Source organism: Phaseolus vulgaris, chromosome 2 (assembly GCF_051622355.1).
Source record: "Phaseolus vulgaris cultivar YP4 chromosome 2, ASM5162235v1, whole genome shotgun sequence".
NCBI classification, from domain to species: domain Eukaryota; kingdom Viridiplantae; phylum Streptophyta; class Magnoliopsida; order Fabales; family Fabaceae; genus Phaseolus; species Phaseolus vulgaris.
Genome location: NC_143499.1, coordinates 22,510,760 through 22,522,875, shown reverse-complemented (window position 1 = coordinate 22,522,875; position 12,116 = coordinate 22,510,760). Strand labels below are relative to the sequence as shown.

Genomic DNA, 12,116 nt, shown 5'->3' with positions numbered 1-12,116 from the left:
GAATTTGATTGAGATTATAATGTGAAATTGTAAATGTGGCATATGTTGGAGAATTACATTAGTTTTTATTTGAATAGGTAAATAAATGTATTTGAATAGTTTGATAAATCACGTAAAGGATAATGTGAAAATGTGAAATAGATATGATTTTACAAAATATTTTCTACATATATTGTACATGCGAGAATTTTCTCGCTCAAGTAAGAATATAATGAAAATATGAAGTGCTCTTTGGTCTATTTTTGCTTAAGCGGGAGAGGTTCTTGCTCAAGTGGAAATGGGGTGAATTTTGGGGTGTTTCCGGTCAATATCGCTCAAGTGAGCAAATTCTCACTCAAGCCAGTTAAAAAAAATTATTCTTTTTTTTTTCTTTTAAGAGACTAATTTATTATTTTTAAGTGTAAATTTTAATTTTTATTTAAAAATATGATTAAAAGTAATTGCTTATGAGTTTAAGTAAATTTTGGTGATATATTTGGATTTGTGTGAAAGTTCATGTCATGATTGAATGGTGTATTAATGTGTTGCATGAAGTATGGAATGATGTGAATGTGTGATCAAGACACATTATTTTCAGGAAAGAAAATATTGTGTCGATATTGTTATCAAGATGTATTGATTGGTGACTATCTGTGAATAAGACGATCCTGTGACTCTAATGATGTAATGAAATCACATAAATGAGGTTATTTATTCAGTTTGTGAGAGTCGAAGGAGGTTCACACGATTTTGTCTGCAATCTGAAATATAATTTGATCTTCCATGTCATATAAATTCACCCTGTCATATGAGATGACGAGATATTGAAATGATTATGCGCATGATTGAGACAATGAGTAGTATGACAAGACAAGCATCTGGATGTTAATTTCAATATACGAGTGTTCCGGAAGTAGAGTAAAGTGCCTATAGTTATGAGTCAATAAAAGTCTGACATGAGAAAGATAAATTATAAATTATGATAGACGCTGATAAAAAAATAAAAAAAAATAAAAAAATAAATTATGATAGACACTTTATGTTTTTGTGTGAAAATACATTAGAATTTATGGCTTTATATGGATATTTAGAGTTATATTTATATTAAAAGTCTTAAAAATAATTAATTTACCTGTTGTTTGCATTATGTTTATTTGTTTTAATATGTGATGATCATATATTTACACAAGAGCTTATACATGATGAAGCTCCTCTGTTGAAAAATAGAAATAATTTTTTTAAATATTTTATTTTAATTTTATATAAATATTTAAAATTTCTATAAAAAAAAATATATTTTGATTACAAAATATATATATATATATATATATAAATTATGAATATTAGATATAATATAATAAGAATATTAAAAAACACGTCTACTCAATCGAGTAGAAAACATTTTTTCTTAATAAAAAAACATTAGTTTTATATACTTAAAATTAACAATCTACTTCATATTATAAATTTGATTATTTATTTTGAAAAATAGCCTATAAGTCACGCTTTCTCAAAAATTAAAAAAAAAAACATTATTCTTTTTCCTCCATTGTATCATGGTTTTCAAACAGTTTTTTAAAGATTTCATGTTTTTCTAAATTATTATTATTATTTTGAGAAAAATTAATATTAGTGCTACAATTGAGCTGAGATTTCTTTGACCAAGCATAAATTTCATGTTTTTTTTTAAAAGAATGGCCTAAAAAATTAGAGAAATTTAATAAAGAAAATAGACTTAATTATAATCCTAAACTCTATATTTTGAAAAATTCACAATTTTGATCTCTATTTCTTTTATAATTTTAGTCTCTTAAGTTTTTGTTATCAATAATTTGTTTACTGTATTTTCTTCCATGCAATTCTGATTTCTTAATTTTTAATTATTTATAACTTTATTTAATTTGTATTTATATTAAACCACTATCAAATTGCTGTTGATGACAAGTCTTTACCACTGTTACCTCACATAATCCCTCGATTCATGTAAAAAATAATAAATGACTATGAAAAATGAAATAAAAAATCGAACAAACTGACGAATTATAAAAATATTAAGGAATTAAATTCGGGAAAAAAAGGTTTTAGACGCTAAAACTATTAATTTGACGAAAATTCCAATAAAGTAAATAATATTTTTGAAACGTTGATTTTTCATCGTGGATTATAGTAGTATGATCGTATAGTATAGTCAACCTTATCAAAGGAATAAAACTTTGGAATTGTTATAAGGAAACTTTAATGAATATAAATTAAATAATAACATTTTTTTATTTCATCTGATATAATTCAATCTCAACACAATTTAAAAAAGTTATTTCTTAACATGGTTATTGCCGAATAAAAGGGAAAAAAAGAGCGTTTTTGTTATTTTTAAGGAAAGTTATTTCTAAGCATTATGTCAGAAAAACAAAAAAATATTTCTTTTGTTGGCGTGATGGAGCCTGAGATCTAGAATAACAAAAATGATTAGAGGGCCATTTGGTAATTTAAGAAAATTGTTTGAGAGGGGTAGCAGTGCAACGTGAAAGAGCGAAGTTGAGAAGAAATGGTGAGAGGAAGTAAAGAGGTTCTGCAAAAAGCAGCCAAAACCCTATCCGACATCCTCGTTTGCCCTCTCTCTAAGCAACCTTTAAGGTTTCCTCTCTGAATTTCCTTATAAACTTTTTATATTTTCTTCAGTTTTTTTTACTAATAATCTCTCTTTGGTTTTGCAGGTATTGTGAGGAATCAAATTCCCTGATCAGTGATGCTATTGGCGTTGCCTTTCCCGTCGGTTCTAATTCCCTTCTTCTCTTTCCTTTCAATTTTCACTTTCTGTTCCTTTTTTTTCATCCTTTTGGGAATTTTAAGGTTCCTTGTCTGCTAACCATGTTGTTGTGTTGCTGAAATCCTAATTGTCTCCTTAAGGGTTACTGCATAAGCCCCATTTTCCAGCAATTATCAATCTGTTGTTTGTTCTATCTGTAAATTTATGAATCTTGAAAAATTATAAAATGTTTGTATTGAAAAGTTTATTACAGGGTAAAGTTACCCCTCTCTCCAATAATAATGAGCATTTTGTTTAATGGTGAGTAGACTCATGTAATTATGTTTCTGTGTTCTTTTTACTTGTTAGATAAAAAATGGGGTACCGTGCTTGGTTCCGAGAGATGGGAAGATACTTGAGGAAGAAGATGCTTCAAAACCCGATAATGATGCCAATTGATCAGCTGTGAATGAAGAGAATCAAGGAAGAAGTGTCTGAGATTGTAAGATTTTTTTTATGATATGATAAACTATCTGTGACCCTTCTGTCAGTGTAACGTTTCGTGAGAGAAAGAACTTACGCTGTTTCCACTTGGAGGGAAGAATCGTGTTTTTCTTCTTTTCCTTCAATGAAAAGAATTTGAACAAATAAATCTCAATTTTCTCCTTCCCTTTCATTGTTTGAATTAACAGCTGATTTGTATCTCTGAGAGTTCTCTAATTGAATGATCGAGGTTTATCATCACTCATGTGAAATTTAGTAGTTTACTAGTAGTTAGTCTCATTTCCAATTAAGAGACAATGTAATCCTATTAAGAGACAATGTAATGTAGCTAGTCTGTTAGCTTGATCTTCTATCAGTTGAGAAAGATATAAATTTTCTATATTAGATAATATTAGTTAAGATTTAGAGGATAACAAACAATTGGTTAAGGTTTAAATACATCTCTTACCATAAATAATGAAACCTAACTGAAATCTTCTAGTTGGAAGTCATTTAAACTTTGAACCAAAACAATGGTGTCCATTGTGTGGCTAGAATTTTTCTACCTCCACACAATGACTTGCAACATCATGAGGAATCAAAGACAAGTTCAACCTGAAGACGATGGTCATGTTCCTACTCTTTGTAAGATTTGGATACCATAGATGAACTACAATGTGAAAATGGGCCAAACGACGAGCAGAAGAAGCTTAGGCTGAACGAGAACGACTACGGGAAGAAGCCTACGTTGAGTAAGAGAGTCAAAGAGAAGAGGCTCGCGTCGAGCATAAACGGATATGGGAATAAGCGTAAATGTTGCGCTATTTAATGGAGGAAGCCATGTGATGAAGAACTATTGAAGGTCATGCCTAGACAAATGTCTGTCGAAGGTCGTGCACAGGCAATATATACAAAAACAAACCTTATCAGGTAGTATCTAAAAAAAACTTTGTCTTGTGGTATCTAAAAAAGTTGACATTATCATGTGGTATCCACAAAAGTTGATATTGTTAGGTATCTACAAAAGTTGACCTTGTCAGGGGGTATCTACAAAAGTTGACCTTGTCAGGGGTATCTACAAAAATTGATCTCATCATGTGGTATCTACAAAAATCGATCTCATTAGGCGGTATCTGCAAAAATCGATCTCATCAGGCGGTATCAGCAAAAATCGATCTCATCAGGCGATATATACAAACATCAATCTCATCAGTCGATATCTACAACAATCGATCTCCTCAGTTGGTATCTACAAAAATCGATCTCATCATGCAATATCTGAAAAAATCAATCTTATCAGGTGGTATATGAAAAAATCGATCTCATTAGGCGGTATCTGAAATAATCGATCTCATCAAGCGGAATCTGAAAAAATTGATCACATGAGGTGGTATTTGTAAAAATCGATTTCATCAGGAGATAACTGCAAAAATCGATCTCACCAGGCGGTATCTGCAAAAAACAATCTCATTAGGAAGTATCTGCAAAAATCAATCATATCAGGCGGTATCTGCAAAATTCAATCTCATCAGGCGGTATCTACAAAAAGCGATCTCATCAGGCGATATCTACAAACATCAATCTCATCAGGCAGTATCTACAAACATCGATCTCACCAGTCGGTATTTACAAAAATCAATCTCATCAGGTGGTATCTACCTCATCAGATTGTATCTACAAATATTGACATAATCAGACGGTAATCGACCTGACCTTATTAGGTGCATTTACAAAAATTGACTTTATTAGGTGGTATGTACCAAAAATTGATGTTATCATATAATATATACTAAAATTGACCTTATCAGGTGGTATTTACGAAAATCAACCTTATCAAGCAGTCGACCTTATCAGAAAGTCGACTTTATCAAGTGGTATCTAATAAAATTGACCTTATTAGACGATATTTATGAAAATAAACCTTATCAGACGTTAGAACTTACCAGGTGGTATCTACAAAGATTGACCTTATCAGGCAATGTCAACCTAGTTCTATAACTTTTGCTTAAAGTTTAACCCTCTGTGACACAAGTAAGTTCATTTTTCATAACTTAAGCAATTGTCTAGCCTTAGCCTGTATGGTAATTTGAATATGGACAATCAATAAAACGATGAAAGCGAGCACAACCACAAACTTATTAAGCAACTTATGTCATATTGGGTGATCTAATATTTTCATTACACGACCATAAATTGATTAGGCACATGTTATGATGGGTTGATACCAAATGATGGGTTGTTCTTCAAGAGCTTTGGTTCTTCAAGAGATAAGTGTTCTCTTCATTTTATTTTTGAGTTTTCTTCAAATCCGTGTTGTTCATCTTGCCTTGATTGTCTTGATGTTTTTTTATGTCATTTTAATTGTGTTACTGTTTTTAAATTGCTGTACGGTTTTATTTTGGTTCAAATTGTTCTTGAGCTTCCAAACTGTTTTTAGGTTCCATTGAGTATTTTGTGTTGGCTGTTTTTTTTTTTAATTTTATGAGTCTTATTGATGTTTTAATCGGTGCAAAGTGTTTGTGGTTGAGTCTTTTTTGATTTTTGAATCCATACAAGTTTTGTCAAAGTCATGTTGATCCTACAATGTCATAAATTCCTAGTGATGCCTTTTATTGTTGATTTGGTTGCTTGATTTTGATTTTGAGTGCAGTTTATATTTCTATTTTTTAAGCTTTGGTGCATTTTATATTTTCATATTTGAGTTCATACTTGTGTGTTAGTTCCATACAAGTTCTTTTTCCAATCATTTTCATTGTGGTTTTTGAAGTTTCCTTACTGTTTTCTAATTCCAGTTTAGGGTTTCTCTGCCATCACTGTTACTATGATGGCTGGAATCTTTCCCAGAAATTAATTATGTGGGTAAAAAATTCTGAAATTTTGGATTTGAGTAGTTTTATGTGTTGAGAAAAAGTGAAAAAAAGAATTACATCAAAATTCAAAATACAAAAGAAATGATAAATGAAAAATGAACAGATTGCAAAAATTCTAACTCTGAAAAAACGATGATGTGTCAGTGATCTTGAAAAAAATATTAAAATTATTTGGCTCACTGTTTTGGTGAAATTCCGACGCCTATTTTGAGCTAAAACATTGAAGTTTCTGTGGTTAAAATTTCAAGCTCAATTTTGAAGTATTCTGTCCAGCATAAATTTGGGAAGTTGTGAAAAATTTACACAAAAAAATTTTGTAGTGTTGTTTTGGTTTTATTCATCTATTCTAGTTCCATTAACTAGGATTCCACTTTGTGTGCCTTAATTTTTTGCTTGTCAATTCTTTTGAATACTCTTTCAAGTCTTGTCAAATATCAACTCCATTTGCAGTAGTCTTTGATTTTTAAATTTGAGTTTTGTTGCTTTAAAACTTGTCTGACCTCTCTTTGGTGAAATTTACATAAAAAAGTGTTTTGGTGAGTAGTGGAGCTAAAATTTTGTTTTGGTGAAAGCTATATCACTAAAAGGGAGCTGGATTAAAGACTCAAGGTTGAATAACCTAAGGAGACAAAGCAAGGGACAACAACAACCTCACTTGAAAAATACACAAAGGAACTACAAGTGAAGGAGTGCATATAATAGGACTTTAATTTTTGTGCATAAAAAAAAATTGTTGACATAATTTCATTGTATTTCTTTGAGTTGTAATTTGCAAGAACTTTGATTAATTAGTGGATTAATACGCTTTAGTCTGTGAGTGTGTCTTCAAGGTTCTAAAGTGCTAAGAAGCCTCACCTTAGGATTCAACTAGTTTTAGTTTTTCTGCTATCAGTAGCAGAGTCCCAATCTTCTTGAATCCTCTTTGCCATGAACCTAGTTGTTGGGCTTGAACTAGGACTTAAGCTTAGAACTCTTCCATTAGGTTATGTCATTTATTTATGGGATAGTTAGTTTGATCTTCTGTTAGGTGAGAATATAACTTACTAAAGTCGTTTATAAGATTGATTAATCATTAACAGAGAGATTTAATAAAATGATTCAAAATTTAAACAATAAACCAATACCCATTTGTGATACTTGAAATAAGTTGATAACCGTACAAGTTTTTTAAAAATATTAGATAAAAATTAGTTAGGATTCAAATGACAATAAAGAACTAATTAAAGCTTATAAAATACATTTCTCATCACCAATAACACCATCAACAAAGGACTTACCGATTTAAAGTAATTTTAACTTTGGAAAAAAAAACAAGTAATGGTACAAAACTTTGTAAAATTATAGTTTTTTTTTGTTTCTATTAGAGTTGTTGAGGATACTAAGTGATCTAAGGATTTTTTTATTTGATATGGAGATGTATAATATCAATAAATTTACATAAATATGAACTTGGTCCAATGTGTTGGTTTGCTAATCACAATCAAGCTAAGTAATCTCTTGAGGCATGGAAATCGAAACTAATTTCAATTTTTTTCTTGGACGTCTTCTCCCTCTACATTCTTTTAACTGTTTGATTTTTAAAGTTTTTTTATCTTCCGTCATTTTCAAATTTCAAGTGAATATTAATTATCTGTTTATTTTTCATGTAATATTTAGTTATATATATATATGTATATATAAAAATAAAAAAAGAGTAAAATAGAAAATATTATAACATTTTGTCAAGAGTAAGACAAATGATGGAGTATTAGGTATAAATTCATGGTGATGTATAGATCGAAAACAATTGAATTGAAAGGCCTGGTTGCTTGACTTGTCTCCATTGTAAATATATACAACATTGTAATAATTTTTTGCAATAACAAAATTAGAAACTTCTAAATCGAATGGATCTTTGGTGATGCACCTCTAATGTGGCAGTCTATAAATCTTTGCTATGTTGGTTTGGTTATAACTTAGTAATTCACATTTTATGTAGGTACAAGAAGAGTAAGAAATAAAGATGAAAGTTTGCAGACATTTTTTTATACAAACTAATAAAATGGTTTTTCCTTTTTTTCTTAAAGAAAAAAGTATTTTCAATTTTTGTCATAAAAAGTTACTTAAATTTTTATGAAATAAAATGATCTCACTTTTCACCACATTGGTTTTTCAATCATAAAATTAATATTTTTTTATCTTGTTACAGAAAATGCAATTTTTTTTTAAAATTTTTTTTAAGAAGATACTTCTAGGTATTATTAATAAGCATAAAAACTTGTAATTTCTACTTTGATTCATTCCTTTGAAAGCATTTGCAATGAATGTGCATGTTGATGCCAAACGTGGGGTGGGCACTGTAGAGAGTATGAGTTTTCATTGACTAAGACAAGTATAAGATTTGGTGAAAATACTGAGCATGACAACCTAATGATGCCTTCCCTGAACGCCATCCCAAATGTATGAAAAGAGCAACAAAAAAACCAGAAAAAAAAGTAATAAATAAAGTAAGAAACAGTGAGGAATGAGAAAAAAAACGTTGAAAAAGCATAATCAAGCACATAGTGCAAGACAGTAGGTGTTACACTGGAGTTAGGAATCCTGTAATTTATAGTATTATCGTACCTCAAAGGAATGAGGTATCTAGGTCAGGTGTAACACTCTTATGTTGGTGTAACCGCTTCTGTGTTTGGACGATAGAAACTGTCACACAAACCACCCTTTCAAACCAAGCAAAACATCTAAGACTAAATGAGAACTATAATTGTGACAGTGTGACCATTAGTTGCAACTCCTTTTCTTCTTAAGGCTCTAATTGACATGCTTCTCCAACAGTAAATCTGATGACTCTCAAAGGCTTAGTCTCACTTGTCACCAATTTAATTGGCCTAGCTGAGGGACAAAGGAACAATGATGCCCCTTTACCTTCTTACATGATTCTCCTTCAAAGTAACAAGCAGCAACCATCTGAATCTGCAGCAGCAGCAGCAGCAGCAGCATCCAACTTCAATGAAGATTGCTGGTGTTGTGTGTGCTTGTCAAGGTTAAAGGCCAGAGATGAAATTCGTGTTCTTCCTTGCTCTCACAAATTCCATAAGATTTGTGTAAATAGATGGCTTAAGGGTCACCACAAAACCTGTCCACTCTGCCGTTTCTCTTTGGGAGCCGAGGACAAGTCTCATCGTGCTGAAATGTTCACTGAAGAGATGTTGATGTGGTTTTCTTCTTTCCATATAGCTGGTATGTAATGGTCTAAATTTTTCACATATGATGTTTTCCACAACAAGATCCTTGCTTTGCTTTCAAGTTTTGTTGATGCAAGGCTTGTGAATCTGATATAAACCAAGCTCAAACAAATTGGTTTTGTTGTCTCATATATATGAATTCAAAATGACCAAGTTCACAAGGGAAATCATTCACTTTGCCACTTCCTTTTACTTTATTGGGGGATATATGCCAATATTTGATAATGAATTACATAATAGGGATTATGATATTCATTCTCATCACACTTATGAACCTAACAAGGGTTTTACAGAAATCTTTGTTCATGTGTGGTGTTGGGTAAATGCCTCTTGAGGCCATTTCATTCAGCATATGATGCTTTCTGTTTTCTTTAAGAAAACATCATCATCTTCAAAAGATTCATCCTGAATCTCTCTCACCCAACATGTGAGAGATCTTTAGAATAATTGTCACACACTTCAATTCCTCAAACTTCTCAAAAGTTTCATCTAACATACCAAGATGGTCCTCCCCATGGTCACACTCTCTGACTAGAAATCTGCAGGAACAAAAACCATCCAATTTAATAAATAATTCACACCATTGAGGCATCCATCAATTTTCTTCATAGGAGGTAAGGGCGATTTACAGATCTACTTAAAGCCTAGAATTATCCAATAATTTGTTATAAAAAATATAGTACCACTTTCATTATCATTAGTTCAAATTATCAAAATGAATTAAAAATTAATATAAACTAAACTCTATTCTTACACGCTAATTAGAACAATACACAATTCATTCACTATGATTTCTTCCTGCACCCTCATGATTTATTTCTGCACCCCCATACTTTAAAAAATGCTTAAAATAATTATTTCAGATTCTACACTCCATAATATAAGTTTTTGTATTTCACATCCTACAAACAAAATTTGCATTCTAAAATTACAATCCGAAATACCAATTTGTATTTCAGATTCTGATAAGTCTTTAAATTTCACATTTTAAAATTAAAAAAAGATATTTTATAAACGATATCAAAGAATAATTTAAATATTTTTTAAAGTATGGAGTACGGGAAGAAATATATGGACGTGCAAGCAGAAATCACATTCATTCACCAAAACATGGGACATCATGGCTCAATAGGTGAATGAAATAGCTATCCAGCCCAATATTAATAAGTGAGCCTTTTTTTCAACTCCTTTTTATTTGTACATCTTTTTTCTGTTTTTTTATTCAATTTTTTGTTATATTTCGGAAATTACTTCCTTAATGAGTACATGTTTCAAAAATTAATTTTAAAAAACTAACTTCTGAAATTTTCTTACTATAAAAACCAACATATCATGCTTCAATCTGATGAGTACATGAGGGAATACCACCTTCAATAGCATGAAAAATACAAGAAAATGATCCCACTATTGAGATTCACAATTGCTACTACAATTGATGGAATCCCATATTCGCTTAGAAAATGAATTTTAATGATTTCATTTTGTTTATGTGCCTTTTTCTTCCTAAATCACAAATTTAAGGAGGAAATAATGAAAAGAAAATATATAACTCTCCTAAAAGAAATATGCAACTCATACATGCGCAACATGTGAGGTTCTTTAAAGCAAGTTCTCGAAAATTAGTTTCTCAAATACATTTATCTATTTCAGAAATTAATTTTCAAGACATTAACTCGCTATTAAATTTATTATAAGGGATTATTTAAAAGAGTAAAAAAAAAGACACAAAAGCTATATATATGAATAAAAAGAACCACAAACAGCAATTGCCAAAAGTGAGAGACAAATACCAAATTGTCTAAGGCTTTTTCTTCCTACATTTTATTGTGATATTTCTATACTTCTTAAAATACTAAAAATATCCTTTAAGCTAGATTATACTATTTGAAAGGTATTGAAATATCTTCTAAATTTTATAATTTATAATATATTTTTTTAAAGAAAAAGAAAATATTTCAAATTATAAACTACTTGACATTCTCTTTGTTCTTTCTACCCATTTTTTATACCTTTTGTGACCCTCCCAATTGTTATATCCTTTGTCTTAGTTTTTGCAGTCTCTTTCATGTTTCTCTCCTTTTCCATCCTAGTATTTCATTTTCTTGTGGAACCTAACTCCATTTCTATTTGCCCCATTTTGCAGATATTCCATTGCATAGTTTTTGGAATATATACCTCATCATACTTTCAACGATTCACTTTTGAAAGCCCAACTCTGGGTTTCTTAAAGAGCATCTTGGAAAACTAGTTCTAAAATGTTTGGAATGCATTTTGAAACTACTTTATGAAATACACCCCATATTTTCCTCCTTTTACCTCTCAATTGAACGCAAGAACATCATTCTAGGTATCATGTTCAAAAATATTAATTAAATAAAACTAAGAAAAAATATAAATAAAATGAATCCAAATATTTTAGTATAATAAGTTAGAGGCTACAGCTCTTTAAAATCAAATGCAAGGTGAGAATACAATTTAAGAAGAAAAAAGAAAAGTGATGAAAAAAATTTCCGTTGCCGGGAATCGAACCCGGGTCTCCTGGGTGAAAGCCAGATATCCTAACCGCTGGACGACAACGGAATTTTGTTTATATTTCATAATATGTTTTATAAATTTATGTAAATCGTTTTTTGAAATCACTATAACATGAAACTTACAATTTGTAACGTGACTTACGAAAGACCTTTTTGTTTCCTCATTTTCACTTTGCAAATGGTGTTAATTATGATTTTAAAACAAACCATACAAGTTATAGATCATATTTTGAAATACATAAAAAAAAAACCATAACGTCTACAAGTGTAAGTCAACCTA

At 30.3% G+C, this 12,116-nt stretch overlaps 2 protein-coding genes and 1 non-coding gene across 3 annotated transcripts; 2 read left to right on the top strand and 1 right to left on the bottom strand.

Moving 5' to 3' along the window:
• Positions 1-2,379: 2,379 nt before the first annotated feature.
• LOC137810937 (Trm112p-like protein) lies at positions 2,380-3,377 on the top strand. The gene is made up of 3 exons (XM_068612441.1): positions 2,380-2,613; positions 2,694-2,748; positions 3,095-3,377. Exons 1-3 carry the CDS (start codon positions 2,525-2,527, stop codon positions 3,182-3,184), a joined length of 234 nt encoding a protein of 77 aa, XP_068468542.1. The 5' UTR covers positions 2,380-2,524; the 3' UTR covers positions 3,185-3,377.
• Positions 3,378-8,762: 5,385 nt separating this feature from the next.
• LOC137809651 (uncharacterized) lies at positions 8,763-9,472 on the top strand. The gene has a single exon (XM_068610750.2). It carries the CDS (start codon positions 8,901-8,903, stop codon positions 9,303-9,305), a length of 405 nt encoding a protein of 134 aa, XP_068466851.1. The 5' UTR covers positions 8,763-8,900; the 3' UTR covers positions 9,306-9,472.
• Positions 9,473-11,810: 2,338 nt separating this feature from the next.
• Positions 11,811-11,882, bottom strand: TRNAE-UUC (transfer RNA glutamic acid (anticodon UUC)). The gene has a single exon. It is a non-coding gene; the product is annotated as a tRNA-Glu (tRNA).
• Positions 11,883-12,116: the final 234 nt, after the last annotated feature.

Bases quoted from the DNA above. Each gene is read 5' to 3' on its own strand.
- LOC137810937 (XM_068612441.1), top strand. From the start codon at position 2,525: ATGGTGAGAGGAAGTAAAGAGGTTCTGCAAAAAGCAGCCAAAACCCTA. The intron at 2,614-2,693 runs GTTTCCTCTCTG...TTGGTTTTGCAG, and splicing joins CTCTCTAAGCAACCTTTAAG to GTATTGTGAGGAATCAAATT. The intron at 2,749-3,094 runs GTCGGTTCTAAT...TTTACTTGTTAG, and splicing joins CTATTGGCGTTGCCTTTCCC to ATAAAAAATGGGGTACCGTG.
- LOC137809651 (XM_068610750.2), top strand. From the start codon at position 8,901: ATGACTCTCAAAGGCTTAGTCTCACTTGTCACCAATTTAATTGGCCTA.